Below are 22,693 nucleotides of genomic sequence, written 5' to 3' on the forward strand. Positions count from 1 at the left end.
AATAATCATATATCGATATTTCAAGAAGACAAGAATATGCAGCAAAAGAGGAGACTCTGTACTCTATAAAGACAAAATTGTTGTGCTTTAATGGAAGCCAAAATATCAAGAAAATATTTAACGTCAACAAAAGATTTAACTTGGCTACTCCAATAAATCTGGAGGTCCCTTCCTTTAGAAAATGGGGAAAATTACTTGCAAATTGCCATCAAAGATGTTAGCTTATAAACTATGTATATTAGACAATGCGGGAAATTGGAGAATGTATTGAATAAATATCAGCTATAAAGAAATAATGTATTTTCTATAATTACCATATTTTTCACAATAAACGCTACGTACTTTCTGAAAGACGAAAGCGTTATTTTACTTATGAAACATTTTTATCTACTTCGTTTTTCAATATAATCACTCTTGGGATTGACTCAATCTCTGTGGCGTTGACATCCCACTCTTTTAAATGTTTACACAGTTTCCATTATCTCGAATTTAGAACTATTGCTGCATTTATTTAATTAGTCAAGTTGGTATTCGATTTTGTAAAATATGCGTGAGGTATGCATACTTTTAATGTAAAATACCCCTAAGCCCATAAAGTAGAAGCAAACAGCTCGCATTATCTTAACTTACGGCATACTCTTGGTTCAGTTTTCAAAATATAGCAATAGTAGAGTGAAGTACGAGTTAGAAAAAGACCGCTTTGAACGGCATCAGGAAAATTCACATTAAATAAATATTATTGTGGCAGTTGTGATTGAAAATATTTAGTACCAAAGATACTTTAATATTAGGTTAATTTGCAATATAATGCTTTCACGGTATTTTCTCTTAGACAGCAATTGAACTTTCTAATTTTTGTCTTATTTTTGCAAAATAGATATTTCCAATAATAAGTAGTTAATTTAAAAAAATCCAACTTTAGCATATTAGCATATGATCTTCGGTGCATTGGAAAAAAATACTTTCTTTTGATGTAAGTGTTAAGGTCAGAGACTCCCTTAGCTTCTTTACTAAATTCACAAACGCAAACCAAAACAGTATCGCTTAGTTTTATTGGGAAATCATACTTTTTTACTGCTATAGATCTAGTGCTGATACAAGTAAAGGTACGAGGTGTGTTCAAAAGGTATCGCGAATTTTGTGTTTCTTTCAAAAATTATTTATTTATTCATGAATATCTATTTTGTCCCCTTCAAAGTAATCCCCATGAGATATTATACACTTGTGCCAACGTTTTTTCCAATCTTCGAAGCACTTCAAAAAATCATTTTTTTTTTATCTTCTTCAGGTCCTCCTTCGATGCCGTCTTTATCTCGTCAAGAGAAGCGTTACGTCGTCCTTTCATGGGCCTCTTCAGTTTAGGGAACAAGAAAAAGTCACAGGGGGCCAGATCTGGGGAATACGGTGGCTGCGGCATCATTAGTGTGTTGTTTTTGGCCAAAAAGTCGCGCACAAGCAACGATGTGTGAGCAGGGGCGTTATCGTGGTGCAAAAGCCAATTTTTGTTCTTCTACAAATCCGGGCGTTTCTGGCGGATTGCTTCGCGTAAATTGCGCATAACTTGCAGGTAATATTCCTTATTGACCGTTCTTTCCTGTGGAAAGAACTCATGATGCACCACGCCCCTACAATCGAAGAAAACTGTCAGTTACGATTCGCGATACTTTTTGAACACACCTCGTATATTTTTCAATAGCCTTTTTTTGACAGATCTCGCGTGAGTCATGTCAAGCTGTCATATTATTTTTGTTCCATATTTTTTGCAATTTTATCATGGAAAGACTAACGCCTGAATAAGGTCTACAAATCGTTCAACTTTATGATGAAAATTCACATTCTGTAAAGAATGTGCTTCGCGAGCTTCGCTCAACTTATAGTCAACATAATTGGCCTACCGAGCGTACTATTCACAACAGCATTTTGAGACGCAGCATTCATTATTGGATATTATTCGACCGAATAGACCACGTCCAGCATGCAGTGAAGTAAATAAAGCAGCCGTAGCTGAGGGTGTACAGGAAGACCGTGGAGTGTCGAATTTGCGCCGTTCGCAGCAACTTAGACTGACGCATGGAGGTCTTGGCGCATTTTACGGCGAGATCTTAAATTGAAAGCGTACAAAATACATCTTGTGCAAGAACTGAAACTACTCGACCTTCCCAAGCGACATTGTTTCGCTTAATAGGCTCTTGAAAAGATCCGAAGTTTTCGAGCCAAATTTTTTTCAGCGATGAGGCCCATTTATGACTCAATAAGTATGTAAACAAGCAAAACTGCCGTATTTGGAATGAAGAGTAACCTGAAAATATTCAAGAGCTGCCATTTTATCCAGAAAAAAACAAGGGTTTGGTGTGGTGAGTTTTGACACCGATTTCTAGAGACCGTACTCTCCTCGTACCATTTAAAGATTCTTATTTGAGTTTAACCGTTTGATCTTACAAATCAAACACCATCTGATGTGAAAATTTACTTTCACAGTATTCCAAGCTAAGCCATGATTGGAATACTACAGAATTTCGATTAACGGCGTTTTGTGGGCGTGGAGGTAGTTCGATTACACCTATCTACGAACCGAATAGCAATACCGTGATATCGTGAGAACTAAGCGAACAAATCTTTGCAATTTTCAACTTCAGAAACAGAAGGAGTTGACACACAACAACTGCACTTAATATGCGTGACTGGTAGAAGTTTATTGCTGGCATGCCACGGTGTGTCAAAACGTCTGTACGGTATTTGCATGGCTTTAATATGCAAATTGGTTTGTAAGCGCCTTCAGTTAGTTCTGAAAACAATTTATTTATTTGCTCATTATTTATTAAAGTGAAAGTGTTCAACTGGTATTTGAAAAAGATTTTCCTCCAAAAATAAATGGCAAAAAATGATAATAAATATGTATTCCTAATAAAATTTTTTCTTCAGAAAAGTAAGGAGCCTCGAAATGGATCACCCTTGGAAATTTATGGGTATAAAGTACGTACGATGTAAGAATACCTTAGAAAACTCTTATATTTTGCTTTCAATAAAAAGTAACTTACCTAGAATATAAATTTCCCCTTGGCCAGAATATTACTCATACGCCCGGTTGTCTCAATTTTGCTAGGAAAGTATAGAGGATTTATAAGTAGTATAATTATTTGCCGAATTTTAAATAAAATGCGAATTTATCAATGAAAATATATTTGCTGTATATATAACTTGTTATATGGTTCTAATCGACTTCAACATGTGCTATAAGAACGATCAAAATCAAGCTTTTGTATATCAATTTTTTAATAGCTTCAGTGTAACTGAAGTTAAAGTTTTTTCTTGTTAAACAACAGTTTGATGTTTGTTGTTTGGCCTTATGAATATACATAGCAAAGTGAAAACTGCAGCTCTCGAATTGAAATGGTCAGTTTTGAAGGAACAATTGATTAAGGATATTCGTCAAACTTTTAAAATCTGAAATTTACTATAGCAAGTGGTCACTTCCGATACAAAAAATCGGCAAATATGGCTTTAGAAACGCGAAAATCAATATGACTGTATGTTAGTAAACATATAATGTAGTCTTCTAAATTCTAAATATTGATTCCCGACTCTTCAGCTGATCGTTTGAAATGGTCAATATTAAAAAAAATATTTTCGAATTGATACAATGCAATGGTTAAGTCCAGTTAGCGAGAGCATTAAAACTGCAAACGCAGAAGAGGACTTAATTGGCTCACACCACTAATATTTAAATAAAATGAAATAACATACGTCCATTTGTACATAAAAATACAATCGCAGAAGTTAGTATTTAATCCACTTGTAAGCAGCTTGACTAATGAACTCAGTAAACAAAGCGCTAATCCTTTTTTGCACCAAATGAGACACAGCTTTGTTTTAATAAATGGTTAAATTAAGTTTAAGAGTACGAAGAGTTATTTACATTTAGAAGTGGTTTTGAATGCAAAGCGAATATTTGAAATAAATGTAATTAGAAAGCATTAAAATTGTAGTTTTTCTTGATTTCTAAGGTTTGGCTTTTTAATGAAAACATTCTCCAAATAAGCAGGAAATATATTTTTTTTTACAGACTATGTGATATGCATCTATAGGGTCTCTTTCGGACAAGTAGTTAGCAAATAGAAATAAAAAGCATAAAATGTAATATTATGGCCAAGAATTTACTTTATGTTTTAAAAATGATTTCGGGCAAGTGACCGCTTGGCCATCGAATAAATTCCAGCTAAGTGGCCCTCCAAAGCGTCAATTATCTCAAAATTATCTACGTAAATAAGCGACTTCACATAACTTCACAAAAATAATTCAGCGGTGTTAAATTGCACGATTTTGGAGACAATGCACAGGTCCACGACGCAATATAACGTTCCCACCAAAGTTTCCTTTAATAAATTAATTATTACTATAAATGTATGGCATGTAGCGCCTACTTGTTGGAACCAAAGGTCGGCCACATCAACATCCTCCAATTCAGATACGAATAGTCGTAAATCATGGCTCTATTGCGTTCCCCATTGACTGTTACATTATGGCCGGAAAGTAAGGGGACTGAGTCCATTTAAACAAAATTTAAAAAACTTTCAAAACGAGCTTCATCTGCGTCGATGCAGTGCAGTGCTGCCAGCACGATTTCCAAGCATTGAAGGCGTCCTGGAACGCATTCTATGAAATAGCCCTGAGTGCGGAGGTGTATGCTGCTTGGATCCCCTTTGTCGTCTCAAAATGATTGACTCTTTGTCTCCATGACTCATCACTTGTGATTAAATCATTCAAAAATTGGAAATCACTTTCACACATGTTCAAATCTTCTTGGCAAACAAACAAGTATCGTATTGGCGACTTGACTTGCACGACACTGTTAACAGTCATAACTTTGAAGTCGCAGATCATTATCAGTATTAGCCATGAAATCCAAAAGAGTACTACTTTGGACAGGCAATTGAAAAGTTCAGAGGCGGACATTGAATCATCAGATAAGGCGTCCTTAAGAGTGTTCGAGACAAACAAAAGATTTCTGGTCCTTTGCGCGTTGGTCACGGCGAATGCCGCATTCGATGGAACGATGAGCTGTATGAGATATACGACGATATTGACATAGTTCAGCGTATCAAGAGACAGCAACTGCATTTATTAGTTCATGTCGTCCAGATGTAAGAGAACAATCCAGCTTTGAAGGTTATCGATTCAGTACTCACCGGTAGAAGCAGAGGAAGAGAAAGACTTCCACTCCGTTGGAGAGATCAGGTGGGGAAAGATTTGGTTGCTTTAGGTATCTCGAATTGGCGCCAAATACGAGAAGCGAAAAGAAGAAACGACTGGCGCGCTGTGGTTAACTCGGCTATAACCGCGTAAGCGATGTCTACGCCAGTAAAAAAGAAAAAAATAAAGAGAAAGACATATTTTGCTTGAGATACTGGCTAGCTGGTGTTCGGCCTGAAAATCAGAAGTTAAGGCAGCAAACAAATGGTTTCAAGTCCGGGGCCGACTTCTGTAAAGACAGAAAATGAAACCTTATAACAGACACACCGAGTACATTCGAACACTTCTTGACGAGGTGGAAATAAGCTCTAAGGTGGCGTATGAACAGCAAAGCCCCAAACGATGGATTACCGGCTGAGCTATTTAAAGCTGTCGGTGAGGTGCTGGAAAAGCTGCTAAGCATGATTTGCTCGGATGAATACATGCCCAATGATTGGAATAGGAGTGTACTTTGCCCTATCCAGAAGAAGGGACATCACAGTCTGCTCTAACTATCGCGGAATCAATCTTCTTAATATCGCGTATAAAGTTCTTTCTAAGCCCATTTTAAAAAAAGTGATTTTACCTTATGATTATGTCTCTTTAGACCAGATTTTCACAATATGTTAAGTCTTTGAGAAGACTCTTGACAAACAGATCGACACTTATCACCTTTTTGGCGATTTGAAAGCCGCTTTTCAAGCGGTCAGCGCAGCCTTTTCAAGCATAGATAAAGAAGCGAAGCAGGTTGGTCATGTGTTGAACGAAAGCAAGACAAGGGGTCTAGAGGCCACATACAAAGATCCCTCGCGTCTTGGCAACTACATCAATGTTTGCAGCTATAAATTTGCAAAACTTAAGGACTTTGTATATCTCGGTGCTACTTTGGGATCGGTAGACAATTAAGAAGCAGCTCCTCTCGCCGAGCAAAAATTTCGTTCTATAAATCTCTCATTACTTCCGTCCTATTATATGACGCAGAAACATAGACTATGATGACCCCCCCGAGATGAGAAAGCAATCGGAGCATTCGATAGAACTATTCTTAGCAAAATCTTTGGAGCCGTCCACGTGAAAGTCGAAGAAAGTGGAACCACGAGAACTGTTTGAACTATTTGGCGATATAGATAAAAATGCGAATGAGAAAAATGCGACGAATGAGCTAGTCAGTCCAAGTCATTCGCATAGAAGATGATGTTCCAGCGAAGAAACGAATCACGGGATAGAGACAATTGGCGAAGTTTCGTGTTCGCGGTCCAGACTGACCATCCAAAGACAAAGAGAAGTAGGGGTTTACACGGATCGCTGCAGGTTAAGGTGTCAGGAAAATATATAAATAAAAATATAACTCACAAATTGACTGTCTTTTCGATTAAAGTTAGCCATAGACATTGAGGTCCACATATTCCTTACACACTCTGTAATTAATAAGGCCTTTAGTAAAAAAAGAAATTAACGATTAAATTTACATAAGAGTTTCGGTTAGATTTGTCTATTGAGCTCATAGAAACTTTAACAGAAATTTCTGTTGGCGCTGGTGGGTAATTAACCACTGATTTAATTGATCTAACTGGAGATAACCGATATGCTAACGTATGTATACATTTGTTAACAGTAACAAACGAAAGGAAAAAATAAAAATCGCGAAAAATTATGTATTCCTAATAATATTGAATAATTATACAATTCTTGTACACCCTGTGGAATATACTTTTAATTTAAGGTAATATTGGCAACACTATGCATTACCTCACGATGCAACCCTACAATTTGTTTGACATGACACACCATCCAATTCGCAGCGGCAATACGACCATTGGACAAAAAAGTGAGAGACGAATTAAAGTGCGAAATTTCTTCATTACATTTCTTAATTTTTGCTTGCAAAATGCAAAATTACGTTTTGCTAATTGTGTGAACGAGAACGAATAAATAAAGAGTTTTTAATAAAGCTTATTGAATAGTGTACGCGTGTATTGCAAGGGAAATATATATTTTGCAGAGCTTGTGTTGAATCGGCAAGTTCTTCGCTTTGCTTATTTTTTTATCATCAAATGTGCAACTCGATTTTCTTTTAATCTATAATAAAAGTTACAAAGATACACTCTTCCAATTATTATAATATAGTGTTCTGTGTATTTCCGGCAATTATCATGAAATAAGTCATACCAATGTGATTGTGGCTAAAACAAAAGTAATAAATAATCTTGTGTGGAATGTTTGACATTCAATTATTACACTGTTTCAACGAAGTTAACCACGAAAAAATTTACACCTTTTAAAAGTTATACATATTGGTTATCCATTTAAATACCATATTTTAAAGAATATTATAAATTGTTAAACGAACCGAAAACGTGAAAAGATGACTTCAACTACTAATAGAAATGATACAACAACGAGTACTTGTGACAGCGATAATGTGGGAAGCACCATAGCGGCAGGTAATGCCAACGGGAGCGGCAGCGGCACCATAGAAGCTGAGTATAATAGAATTGCTGATCGACAAGGCTGGCATAGGTGCTACCAGGTAAACAGTAAACAATAAACCGCAGTGGGGTGAATGCTCCCAAAAGAAAATGAAATAAAAGATTTTTGTCCAATTTGTGCTTATTTTTTACAAAAATAATTTTCAAAACAAAAATAGGAAGTTATTTGCTAAGGTGTAATACAATTATATTGGTGTATAATTCCTTTCCGTAGAGGGTATAGACTCTGTTCCGCTAATTCTAACGTTTTTAGTTTTTGCTCTTATTAACCCTGTATTATCCACATATTCATCGCCTTCACAGTTACTATTTTTATTTGTTTTTATTTTATGCTGGCTTCTACGAAATCTATGAGAGAATCAAGAAGTAAACTAGGAAAGTACATAGTCATTGCCTACAAACCAGCTTGTACATGGTATGTACAAAAGTGTAGTCGTATACACATTTGTATACAATTGAATGTAGCGATGTTTAATTTTTATTTACTTGTGCACTTTTGGTTGGGGAGATTAAGCTCAGCATGTCGATTGGAAAGCTACGAGTGAAAGAAGTAAACGCTATACACTACACTTCAAAAACACTTCACAATTTCAAAATACGCTGGGCATTTCCAGGAAAAAAGCACACAAGATTCACAACTAATTAAATTAAATAAAGTTAAAGTTGTTATATGATCAAAATACCTGATAACATGTTGGGTGCATTCTAAGCAACATGGGCATGCTATTTAACTGATCTCACCAATTTTCAAATGACGTGATGCTCATGTTATCAAATAGATCGATTATCGGCGTTGAATTGATAATTTCTGAAATTATAAGGCATTTCACCATAGCATAAAATTATAAAAGACAACCTTTCTTCACTTCCCTACCCTTCACGACCACTTTTTTTTTTAATTTTAAAACTACACATGTCTCTCTAATGTGCACGCGAATGTCTTTTAGGAGGTTTGCATTGTTTACACACCCACTCTCAGTATTGCTTACATACATGTCGCATATGTATGTATGTATGTACAGTCAGTTATTTGTATTTCACATTAATATTAAACATAGCCAGCTGACTAATAGTTACGTCATAATACAGACCTCTTTGGATGCAGGTACTTTCATGCTTCAAGTAAGGTATAATTTGTTGTTGCAAACTCGTCATCCAAAAGAGCTGACAAGCTGTAGTGGAATTATATTTGTGTTGGAATTTATATTTTCTGCAATCCGTCAATGAGTATGGACATATGCTGTTTTAACAAACACCTACCTGTTATCTACAAGTGAACCCTGCAGGAAATTATTGCTTTTAAAATTCATAATAAAATTATATTAAGTCACTTTCACATTGCTTATTTTGAATTGCATTATACGAATTTTAATATATAATTTAAATGAAATATTGTTTTTATATTGCCTTGATTTAGGTGATTCACATTTTTTAATAAAGAGAAATACATTTACTAAGTAATTACATATACCTATAATTAGAGATTACTTTGAATTAATAATTATTCCTACAAGCAAATTTGTTTTTGTGTCTGATCGAGTATTTCATTGAAAATCACTAGGAAACTGAAATTAATGGTAATATTAACCGAAACTAATGGACCGCATGCGGCATGATCTCATAAATTTATTAATTATAATTTTAATATGTTTAATTTCGAAATTTGAAGTCAGTTACTTCGACTATGGAGGAAATATTTAAACCCTTGGCATGTATTGTATTGTATCAAAACTAGAGTCCCCATCAATAACGTAATACAAATCATCTTAATCTATTTGAGAGGTGATATATTGACAAAAGAGTTTGTTTGTTGATCGAGGGTGAAGAAATATTAATTTTATTTAATGTAATCTTTCTGAATGTACTTCAGAATTCTGGATTCATGTTAAAGGGAACTCTGGATTCATGTTAAAGAGCAAAAAAAAAATACAAGTTTTGTATTGATTATTCGAAAGAGAAAAGAAAAATAGTCAGAAAAAATGTAACTCTTATACTTTTTGCTCGGTAGCACGACACAGAGTTATCCTGAAAGATTAGGTCAGTGATTACAGGCAACCTGTCATTCATTGCTGGCTCCAAAAAATTCTTAAGAATATCAGTATATCTGGAACAATCAAGGAACTATTTATAAACACCAATCCATAGTAGGAAATTCCAACCCAAACCACGTAACTCATTGAATATTTGTTTTTAGTTATCACTGTACACGGGGGCAATTCCTCTTGTGGTCTTCTGAACGTACTGGATTTTATCGGACTAATTGAAATTTATTTCATATTTATTAGTGAAGACCCAATCATCTAGAGTCTAATATTTCCATGTCCGGTCAAAAATTAGGCGTGGTGTGCGCGCCATAGGAGGTTTTTTATCCTTTTTGCTTTAGGGTCCATATTATACAGCCTCCTGAGTTCTATGCATGCACTTATGTTACGCCTTCTCACTTTAGCTCACCACGTAGAGAATACTTAGTCTAAGACCGGATCTCGTGAGCTGCTTGAGCCATATGTATGTATGTAAAAGAATCGTTGCTGGCCATTTCCAAGTGAATGGCGATCAGAGAACTTTCCTCACCTCCGCTGTTATTTCCTTCTTTTAAATAAGAATCAGATTTTTTTTATCACTTGTCTAAACAAAACAAAAAAATCACAAGCAGCTGTAATTAACGGAATCGTCAACAGTTACTCAGAATTCCAAATAGTTCCGAATTTTTAACTTGCGTTTGAGATTGAAAATAAATTATCGCTAAATATGCGTAAAACATATTACAATGAATGTCCACCGAAAATAATTGTGATTCACTATAACTAATATTCACGATGCTATTTCAATATGTCCTGTTTCAAAATACCCATTCGTACCTTCCTTGAAATATTCACAGCAATGCATAAGTAAATACATATGTACATGCGTATGAAAATGGTATTCACCACAGCATCCAGATACCCAGACATGAACACACATACATTTGCAGGCAGAGGCCTGTCTAAGACGGAATTAAAAAACAAAAACCACACATTTCGAAGCAAACTTCCCACAAAATCGCAATTTGAACATTAATCGCTATATTTCCGAGAAAATGTATACAGACTAATATTTATTTCGTGCTAAAAGCAATAATACTATAATATTGGATAATATTCCTTTCCATGTCACATTCTTCTCACTCTCGCTCAAATCATTTTTAGTAACGCTTTTCAACGAAAAGAGGTGAAACGGAAACTTGCAAAAAGTATAAAAACGTTTAAATTGAAAGCAAACGCGCAAACGGCATTCCTGGAAGGTCAGTCAGACAGCTAGGCGGTCGTCGCTCAATTTGGTGAACTTTCAAATAAGTAAATGATTTTCATACGCTATAATAACGCATAATAACGAGACATAGAAGGCATCGTCTGGCAAATGCATGTACATACATACATATGTATATACTAAACGAACAGCTGATTCTCGTGCCTAACGTGAGTCACTGCTGTTTGTCTATGATAAATGGGCATTGTAAATAAAAGTTCAAAATTTACCTTTACAAATTTTTTATTTTTACGTATGTATGTACATACTTATGTACAGTTATGTTCACGAAAAAAGATAAAGGTGAAGGTTTTCAGTGAGAAGTACCATTCTAACTTAATTCAACTTGTTGTTTAAGAATAATATTTTTTTAGATACATACACACTGCCCAGAAAGTATCGGAAATTCTTCATTTCAAACTCTCCCTTATATGGAAGACAGGTAAATTTTTTTTCTTAGGTTGGACGTAATTAGGATGGCAAAAATTAGCGCGATCTGTCAACAAGTGTCTTTACAGCAGCTGTTTATGTCAGTCGACCTTTGTTCTGATGTCTTCAATTAATTCAAAACGGTTTCCCCGAAGCGGTTCTTTGAGTTACAAGACAAGTTTCCTTCAATAAATTGATTGCTTCGCTGTCTGGCATTAAGCGTCCTCTTAAGTCATTAATCATAGCTGTATAGCGTTGCCAATTGACTGTAACAATATGGTCGGCTATAATTTGAGAAAACATGGGCAAATACATATGTACATACCTCTATCCATAGAGCACACCAAACAATAATTTTTTAAAGATGTAACCCCGTCTCAACCATCAAACCAAAGGTGAGTTTCATCATTAAAAATGTTCGTGTGAATATTGGTTATTGTCGCCATCTAGTTTTGAGCCGATATTTGCACGATTTTCATACGTGGTTCTGGAGTAAGTCTGTTTATTATGATATGGCAAACCAAACTGAGCATAAATCAAATAACAGCTGTCAAAAAGACCAACTACAAATTCTAAAAAAACCTTTACTCCTAGGTTGATGTGCTTAATACATTATCTGTGTGACTGTATCTTTAAAGATCTAAGTATTATTGTATATACAATGCTTCTCGTTTTGAGTTTTTGTTTCATTTCAATAATTGCAACATATTTATTTTAACCTTTTAGTGGAAAAATACTATTTTCCATTTAAAATGTGGTGTATGAATACGAATTCAGCCGACTCTTACGCGTGTAAACAAAACAACTGGCAGAGAGCATGTACATACATGTATACAGCCGCGATCAAAATGATAGCACCTCACCGGTAATAAATGTTTGACAGACAAAATCTTGGGAACTGGAGCTATCTAGTCTTTACTGTCAATTGAACAAAGCTTTCTTTAAATCGATCCAAAGATTTTCAACTGGCTTCAGTTCTGGCGATTGCATTAAGCTTACCCGAGAGTTCTTGAAACATTAACGCGCCTTTTTGCTAGTTTGCTATCATTATCCTGCTGCATTGTCCAAATTAATGGCGTTTCCTCTTGGGCAACAACCAACATCACGTTTTGCAAAATATCAATGTATATATGCAGATCCATCGTAGTTCTAATCCAATGAATTGGGCCAATGCCATAGTAAGAAAAGCACGTCCAAACCTTAATACTGAGGCCGCCGGGCCTTACTGTTATTGTGGTATATCGTGACGTAATTTCTGCATTAATAGGTCTTCTAACTTGTCAGTCTAAAGAATCTTTCGCCACCTCGCAACCAGGCATTCTAAGTGGATTTTCGTTTACTACGTGTTTTGCAGTGAGAAGCAACACTTTCCTAGAGTTTCCAGCATTTAGTTTATTCTCTCGCATGCCACGGCGAATTGTATGGCTTGCATAGTCTGGTTAAGAGTGCTATAATTTTTGGTGATATTCCTCGCTTTTGACCAAGCAACATTTTCTTGAAAACCGAGCAGTTGCAATGTAACGTCCTATTCAAACTTAGAAAGAGAACACACCACACGTAACGATATTCTATAGTGATTGCAGCCAAATCAGAAAAATGATGAAATATATTTAAAAATTTTATCTGTAGAATGTAATGTATATAGTGCTATTTTTTTTTTGACCGCAACTGTACACGTATCGATCAGCAATTGATGAGTAATTCCCATATAAGTACTCTGTCGTAAAAGTTTGCGTGTACGAAAAGTCTCTATTACGATGGCAATACTGATAAAAATTATAAATAGGTAAATCACAGAAATCAAAAGTGGAATAACCAAAAATGTGACAAGTCATGCAAAAATAAATAAATATAAAAACTAAAAATGTTTACCGTTAAGTGTATATGGATATTAATATATGTATGTATACAAAGGAATAATAATTTTTTAATTGGCAATACAGTTATTAACACAGATTTTGTTATTATTCTTATCTTTTCACAAACATTTTGTAACTGAGTATGATAGTTTCGTTCACCTAACGGTTCTTTGAGACAACTAAACTTGAACGAAATGATAATCACGGCCACTCCTTATATAACGGTTATGTTGAAAACTGAAAAGGCTATAACTCACTAAATAAATACGTTGGAAGTATTATATTTCACAGCCATTATTGTGCTTAAATGTTTCATAAGAATTGGTGTGCAAATTTTTCAATAGGCGTGGCATCGCTTACTTGTAAATGTAATTTCAAATGTCCATACCTACAACTACTAGATCGATTTCAACCAAATTTACTTATACTGCCATTCTTATATTACAGTGTAAAAATGGGCATTATCGGAATAAACCACACCAACTTCCCATATGTCACAATTTTAAATTCCATCTAATTCTATTACTTTGCAGTATATAATACAATCCAGTTTAAAATTCTTATTTTAGGTATATGGTGGCTTATACCTAAAATAAGAATTTTAGACGCCCAGTTGGGTTTATAACACATACATCGATCACTAAACAGGGTTAGGTTTCTGAAATACCAGCCCTTGGTCGGATAAAATTCGGATCAATTCCAGTGCGTAGAACCGTCTGTTGTGGGATACTGTAGCAAGTTAAACTCCTACTTATCTACAATAGACCCCGAAAAATCTAATATATATATCTATGAATGTCCAGCGTGCAATGAGCCCCCGTATGACACTCTTCTCCCTTTGATCCGACCGCGTAGAAAAAGCACGTTTCTTGAGCCTACCATTTGGATGACGCCGACTTCAACTTATCTAATCCTTACCATCGTAACGGGGATTAGGTACCCGTTACAACAACAACAGCATCACTATGTAAGATATCTTAACAAAATTAAGTTAAAGTATTGGGTATACTAACATATAACTTAATACCGAAAATATGTGAAACCGTAAGTTGTTGCTGTAAATCGTAGGTATCTCTTTTTAACAAAAAACAGTGGCGGTCAGCTGACAGGTAAACTGGCCGTCATGTCTAACATAAAAAATATAAGTGTATTGGTGAATCCATCTGCCGTTTCTTGTAGGGATGTTCCCGAGAAACAATTCTTCAGGAAGTAGTATACTTACAGGCGCTACAGTATGTTTAACAATTAATGAGAAATCGATTTTTTACACTTTTTTTTAATCTACTCCGCTTTCTACTACTATTTTCACATTCGTATTCTTATTCACATTAAAGGGTTGCAAGAATTAATTCACGCTATGAATGCAACAGAGAATTTATGAATTCATCTCATAACTCGAGTTCAGCGCCGACGCTGAGTTCGAATTATGTGAATGCAGATACAGAGAAGACATTGTGAGTTGTTGTTTATCGCTAGCAGGTAGACTCAGCTCATTCATCTCATAAACAAACCCAACTCACACTCATATCATCAACCAGCAATGAATGCAAAGCGTTAGCGTTCGCTTAGTAGTGGAATAGTGTGTGATCGTCACTTATTGTTATGTGAATTCATTGTTTCTCTAATTCTGTTAACAGAACAGTGTGCACCCATAGTGTTCAGCTAAGCAAGCAAATAGAGAAGATAAACGGAAGGGTTTTCCCCACAACAAGTTTGCCTGCCTGCATTGTACTGGCCGTAGACGCTTAACGAGACAGTTTATTAAATTTTTAAATTCGTCATTTGTTTTGTGTATACGGAGATAAAAGGGGGTAAAAATAGTTTTGGCAGATTTTTATTTTAATATTTCATATTTTCATCAAAAATAATGGATGTAAGTAATTGACCGCGAAATTCAGTGCAATTGTTTGCTAATATTTGCCATGTTGTAATACAATTTACACTGTGTCTCTGTTTTTTACAAAAATAGGTAACATTAGATGGAATCTGCATCGTCAACCCAGTCCGACGCCTGTACTAAGGCAGCAGCTTAATGAAATTAAGGATAATATAGTGAAAGGGAAATATACAGTGGTTATTGAGCTGGGAAAAGCAAGGTTTGGGAAATTTTTGGCAAGGTTGAATAGATTTAAAAAGAGTTTTTTTTTTCAATTGTTCCAAAGGACAGGTTTTAGTTCTAAAATATTTTTTTTTTATAATATTTTGTTAAATCTATTAATCCCTAAATAAACTTTATGAAAAATTGCAATAAAATTGAATATTGGAAACATTTTTTTTATCCATATTCGTATGTAATTATCTATGCGTATTTACATACTTCTTTCTAGTCGTGCAACTAGAATAACTCGAGTTAACAGTTGTTAATTCACACGAACATCATTCACTCATCCAACATCCTTCTTGCACAGAATTAATTCACACCAACAGAATGAAATGCTTTGGTAGACCAATTCTACAGAGAGTGGATCGTTACTTGTGAGAGTGCTATGAGTTGAGCGAACTCGTTGTTCTTCTCACTAATGAGACTCGGTCCTTATTTCACCCAAACATGAGAATTCATTTTTACGTTGTGTGAGTGAGTGCAAGTTGAAATTTTTGGACAGTGACTCAAAGTTTGTTTTTTGCGTATTCATGCAGCCCTTTAATTCACATACTTGTATATATAAGTCAACAAAATATTTGCTACAAAATTTTTAAAATACTTTTATAACGTACGAGTAATGTCTGCCGAAGAGGCCCCAACACATACACGAAATTGTAACGTTGACTGTTTTTTGGACAAAAAATAGTAAGACTGTTTAATTTAAATTTGGCGCGAAAACCAATTCGTCTAAATATTTTTTTTTTTACCTTGGTGGAACATCTGTGCTAAAATTCACATCAAAATTAAAAATCATTAGGGTTTAGTATAGTACATAAGGTTTTCTAAAGTACATAAAGTGCATTCGGCGAATTTTACGATAAGTAAAATTAAAATATTTTCCGTTAAATTTTGTGTGCGGAATCAATTTCTGGTGCCAACACGTTGAGAATGATGGAAAAAGCATTCGGTCATAATTGTTTGTCGCGAGAAAGTGTTTTTGATTGCTACAAATTATTCAATTAATAGTCAAAGATCTTGCTGGCATCTTTGGAATATCGGAAGGATCAGTAAAAACCATTTGAACCTGGGAAAAGTGAAAGCACGACTGTTTCCAGAATCACTTAATTCATTTTCGAAACCCAGAATCACGTTAACTTCTGTGAAACAATGCTTTCCGACTGCCAGAATGTCATGAAACATATTATTACTGGTGATGAGTCTTGGATCTATGCTGACGGCCCAGAAGCAGATGATCAATCTGCCGAATATCGTGGCAAAGGTGAGTTGAAGTCGAAAAAACCACGTCAAAGCAGGTCGAAAATCAAGATTATGTTGACAGTTTTCTTCGATTATCAAAATGTGGTGCACTCCGAATTCCTTCTGACCGGCCAAACTTTCAAAAAAAAAATATTATTTGAATGTTATGCTTCGTTTGCGCGAAGAGAGCGAAAAAGAGATCGGAATTATGGGCCGACAACTCGTGGTTTTGGCATCACGATAATGCATCATCGCATATTGCATTGATTCTTTGTAAGTTTTTCGTCAAATTTTCAATCAATATCGTGCCGCAATTACCGTATTCGCCTGATTTAGCTCCGTGTGCCTTCTGGCTATTCAGCAAACTCAAATAACCGCTCGTGGGAAGCCGTTTTGAGTCAATTGAAGTTATTCGATTTGGAGCCTATTCCGGAAATGGGCTTTTACAACTGTTTCGAATATTAGAAAGAACGTTGACACAAGTGCCTTGGGACCAAGGTGGATTACTTTGAGGGGACGACATAGATTTTGAAAAATAAATTAAGTTTTTTAACTCACTCATCGAACTCAAGTATGGTAATTTTAATTTGACGAGATATTTTCATGAAATTTTGCAAAGATTATAATCTGAAGCATAAGCATAATCGAAGATTGGATCACTACAACATATATGTATACATGTATGTAACTATGTATTTAGTTAGCTGCCATTTAACCTGATTGATCAACGTCAAGAAAAAATATTTGTATACCCCTTTATGCTATGAAAAATGTACCTGTAAAGGGTATCAGTGCAGCCGAGGTTAACGTTTTTTTCTTGTTACACTCAAAAAGCATCTTTAGCTACAACATTCCTCTGACATCGCACTCTGTTTCGCTCCAGTTCTCAAGTTAAATATGTACATACATACATACACATGTATACATATGTATATGTTTATAACGACTGCATTGTTTTTATTTTTAATGAGTACAAGATTATGTGCAATTCAATTTTCGTTGTGAATTGTTAAGATATCCAATGATGGGTTTCGCACTGTACGCTTCGTGTGTTTACATACACATGTACAACGTGTTTGAGTGTTTGCATACCGGCACACACGCGAGCACAACTGGGTAAATGTTTTCACATTACCACACGACATTGATCATACATACATATAAGGAGCTAAATGCACTGCCTGCACACCGCTTGCACTACCTTGAGTCGTTCACACACACACAAGCATGTGATTAGAACTATATACATGTGTATGTATGTACACACAACAGTTAAAATAATGCACTCTTCTAAGCACGAACGCCGCTAAAATTTGTTAGCCTAGTTAATTATGCATGTGAGAAAAGTGTTATATATGTATGACGATTATAACGGTCACCATGATAGCGAGCTGACAACAGTTGCTCCATGTTCAAGTTTTCTATCTTTTTGCTTTTGCATTTGTGTTTTTTTTTCGACAGAAATTCATTCATAATACTCAGAAATCTTTGTAATTTTTATCGGCCTTTGTGTGTGTTCTGCCCTTTTAAGTATGCATACGTATGTGTGTGTGTGTTTATATTGTAATGCATTCAATTGCATGTCGCGTGTGTGGCATGATATCACTACGAAGTCTTAAGCCATCTGTTTCGCGTGTGTGTGTGTATGCCGTGAGTAAATGTTGTGTTTCATCAAAGGAAGTCACCTCAATAACAAATCAGCGTGACGTTTCTTGACTTTCATATAACTACAAGTATAATAAGCACGATGTGGATTTTTTTTTACTTTGCAAAATATCTTCACATAATTTGGCATGGATTTTTTTCCAAAGGAACGGTACAATATCCGAAAAAAATTGTTCAGATCGTACTACAACTTCGGTTTCTTCGAATATTACAATGTTGAATATTTACGCAACATTTTTGATTATGCAGTTTTGTCAAAAATTTTTCGAGACTTCAAAATCCAAAATCTAAAACTTACCGATACAAACGGGGTTAGATCTCCAAAAAAAAACAGCCCGTGACCGGATGAAATCCGGGTCAATTCTGGTAACGTAGAACAGACTGTCGTGGAGATTGTATAAATATGTAAATAAAATGCCCGGTTATGGCCGAACTTAGCTCTATTTTAATTGTTATATTTAAATTATTAAAAAAGCATTTATTTCTTCATTCAAGGAAATTCGTGATCACTGTGAACGTGAAGCTAGTGAAAAACAGTTTGGCACTATTGAATCGGAAAAACCTTACAATCGCTGCCTAAACAGATACAGAGATGTTAACCCGTACGATCACTCTCGCATCATTATACATAGGGGCAGTGTAGACTATATAAATGCAAATCTTGTTCAGGTAAGCCAATAATAAAAATGAGCGAATTAAGGGGTTACATGGGCTTCGATGGGGGGAAGAAGAAATGGATGATAAATTTCGCAGATCTGTCTAAAATTTTATCAAGAACGCTGCGAAGGTTATCGAGAGATTTTGACTAGAGAAAATCAACTTTAAAATTTAGAGTAACAATAGCGCTGGCCTTGCCCGTTGAACTGCTTACGGTTGTATCTCCGGAACTATTAGAAACTCGTAGAAACTTGAAAAATTAGAATTATTCTAGAAATAAGAAATTGAAAAGGAATTTTTTTGAAGTCGTGAAACCCATGTGTGTACTCACTTAAAGTAATCCAATATGTGTCTTATTTCTCTATTATTTCCATTCAGCTGGAACGTGCCGATCGCAAATATATTTTAACACAAGGGCCGCTAGTGGACACCGTCGGCCACTTTTGGTTAATGGTTTGGGAACAAAATACTAAAGCCATTCTAATGTTGAACAAATTAATGGAAAAGAAACAAGTTAAATGTCATCACTATTGGCCAGACAGAAAGGGTCCTGAGAATGCATTGAGATTAGAAGAAGTTGATTTGACCGTTGAGTTTCTACGTTGCGAAGAATATAAGAATTTCTGTCGCAGATGGTTCAAGTAAGTATATAAACAATTAAATTGAATGAAACAAGTTCTTAAATTTACTACAAATATCCACAAAACTCATCTTAAGGCTAACAGATCTGGAAACAAATACCAGCCGTGAAATACTGCAATTTCACTACACAACATGGCCAGACTTTGGCATTCCTAGTTCACCAGTAGCGTTTCTACAGTTTCTAAAACAAGTGCGGGACTCAGGCGCACTCGATGCCGATGTGGGACCAGCAGTTGTGCATTGCAGTGCCGGTATTGGTCGTTCTGGCACATTTTGTTTAGTTGACTGCTGTTTAGTACTGGTTAGTGTGTGAGAAAGCAATTTTAAATGTAACACAGTAATATGGCAATATTTCTTGTTTTATTTACAGATCGAGAAGGAAGGCGAAGCGAATGTTTCTGTGCAGGATGTGCTTTTTGAGCTGCGCAGATATCGCATGGGCTTAATACAGACTGCAGATCAATTATTTTTCTCTTATCAATCAATCATAGAGGGTATTAAATTGCTCAAAGATCCAGTAAGTTATTTTTTATATACTTCGCTCATTCGTTGAACATTTAAAAATATTAATTTGCGTAATAATTGCAGGAATTTCTAAATTACAAAGAAACCCCAATTACCAGCAGTGACAGTGCAGATGAACAGTATGTTACAGATATAATAGCTAGTGGCGATGTTCCACCACCGTTGCCACCACGCACACATTCCCTAACACCACTGCCAATGGCCGGTTGTAGCCCTGCCGGTTCATTAACGTTGAACCTACATGGTAAACCATTACCAAAAATACCAGCCAGTGAAAGTTTTAACGAGGAATTATACGCACTCACCGACAATGCAAATCACACCAGCAAGGATGCATTGAATAATTTCATAAACAATGAAAAAACAGCTGATAGTTTGTCAAATCGACCGCTGCCACCTTTACCACAACAGCCTCAAATCACTGAAGCCTCATTTGATCATGTGTATGGATCAGAGAGTGATGAAAATGAATGTTTCGAAAATGATGAAAGTGACGACGACGACGATAATGATGAACAAATTAATGAACAAAACGATGACAAAGCGGACGATATGAAAAACGCTAACGCTGTCCATGAACGGAGTATAAGCAGTGAACGGGCAAGCGGCGGTGGTGGCGGAGGCGGCTTTAATGAGCAATTGGACGAAGTTAAATTAAACGGCACCGATGTTACATATAGTAATTCAAACACAGTCGGGTAAGTTACCAATGCTCTTATATGTGTATGGTACACGATACTAAAAACAAATTTATCAATCCTTTATAGAAGTCCCGAAAATGAGTTGAAGCGACGAAAACGTGCCGAACGACAGGCAATTATCGAGCACAAAGTGAACGAGATCAAGCGAAAACAGCGCGAATCCGAAGAGAGCAAACATGCGGCGAAAAAACGAAGGTCATTAATTACCTATATTGCGGCGGGTGTTGTTGTGGGTGTGATTTGTGTGTATGCATATTCGAAATTAGCCTAAAGCAAAACCAGAGTGTTGCAAATAATGGTAAATACAACTGAGCGGCGTAACGGCCGCAATCAGCAACAATTGATAGTTAACTTTGTGTCGCGCACATGCTCTAAAGCGCTCCATCATTTACATATACAATAACGCTCTCGCCAATAATATCAATAACAACAATGCGAATAAGTTATTATTTAGAATATTTAATGTTGATTGAATTAATCAGAGTTAATATTTTGCATGTAATTGAGACGCAGATTATCCAAATACATTTACAAAATACATTCATACATAAATTAATCGCAAATAGTACATAGTTATCTACATAAATTCATACTTTTGAATAAGATGTAAAATCTTGAAGCATATTTATGAAATGTTTACTTTACTAATTTGACCGTTACTTTCCAAAGCATTTGCGTAATAAATATTTTCTCTTTTATTGACATAAATACCTAGAGCTCTATATTTTAACTTTGGTTTCAGTTACTTATAACCACAACACGCACAAGAAACCACACCCTATGCACCTAAAATTCATACATTCAGGCATAGTTTTTACATATATACATACATATTAATTTTTACATAAGTCTCAGCCAAATTATTTACATATTTTTGAAATCTAACAACATAAACGTTTTACTAAAAAAAAGTCTATTCTTACAAGTAGAACTCTTTAAGCTCAAGCCAGCTAACTTGTGACCTTGAACGAAAATATTTAGAGCAATGATATTCATATCGAGCGCCCAAAATGTGTTTTGTACACTTTCTATTAGTTTGACCTATCCAGCAGAATTTTTTCTTACCGTTTCAGTAGTTTGGTATACATTTAAATTGAAACTTAAGTTTTACAAAGTATCAAAACAATATCTGCTCGATTCGTATTTGTAATTAACCGCAATAGACTGAGCATATGTATAACGAAAACTAGAACAAATTACATCTGTGTAAATATTTACAATTCATAACATTATATAAAAAATAGTAGAGAATATAAGATGAATAGTACTAAGTTGAGAAATGCCACACTTTTCTTTCTAACCGCACTAAATGTTGCGCAAGAATTTCCTTCAATTTCTAAGGTATTTTTATACTTAAGCGTTGAGTTGAGAAGTCGCTGCTAAAAGCAAATTTTAATAATCCGTAAACATTCGATTTTTTAACAAAAGTTATCGATATATTTGTTAATTTTTAAGAACTGTATTAGATATTTTTGTGCTAAAAATTGCAATTTTTACTTGCATATTAAACTCTTGGCGTTAGCAGTTAAATTATTTAGAGGTACAATAATTGTGCTGTAATTTTCAATATTTCTATTAATAACTCAAAATTCTCCCAACTTTCTTTGTAAAGTCTTCTGAGCACAATTCTTAACTGGATAAAAGTCCGGATTTCTTACGCTTACATAGACCACACGAAAGATTTGTTATGTATACATAGCACAGCACTGCATAGACAAACATTGCATGTGAAGCATAGCCGAAATTATATTTTACACAACGCATAGAAACTCAGCTGTTTTTAAATGTTTCTCAGATCACACAAATGTGAAATATCATAAATGAAAATGTCAAATTGAAGTATCACAACAAACGCAATTAGAAAAAAAAGAG

General features: G+C 35.1%; 3 protein-coding genes across 5 annotated transcripts in view; 2 read left to right on the forward strand and 1 right to left on the reverse strand.

The window, feature by feature from the left end:
- LOC125779046 (kelch-like protein 17) overlaps positions 1–22,693 on the forward strand; it is a 134,522-nt gene that overhangs the window by 81,121 nt on the left and 30,708 nt on the right. The gene's annotated exons all lie outside the window — the stretch shown is intronic.
- LOC105230313 (kelch-like protein 17) overlaps positions 1–22,693 on the reverse strand; it is a 134,882-nt gene that overhangs the window by 67,875 nt on the left and 44,314 nt on the right. The gene's annotated exons all lie outside the window — the stretch shown is intronic.
- On the forward strand, positions 7,003–22,692 carry LOC105233709 (tyrosine-protein phosphatase non-receptor type 61F). The gene is made up of 7 exons (XM_011215862.4): positions 7,003–7,759; positions 18,792–18,965; positions 19,332–19,594; positions 19,671–19,896; positions 19,966–20,112; positions 20,184–20,818; positions 20,888–22,692. Exons 1-7 carry the CDS (start codon positions 7,595–7,597, stop codon positions 21,090–21,092), a joined length of 1,815 nt encoding a protein of 604 aa, XP_011214164.1. The 5' UTR covers positions 7,003–7,594; the 3' UTR covers positions 21,093–22,692.

The sequence above is a fragment of the Bactrocera dorsalis genome, chromosome 5, assembly GCF_023373825.1.
Source record: "Bactrocera dorsalis isolate Fly_Bdor chromosome 5, ASM2337382v1, whole genome shotgun sequence".
Lineage (NCBI taxonomy): Eukaryota > Metazoa > Arthropoda > Insecta > Diptera > Tephritidae > Bactrocera > Bactrocera dorsalis.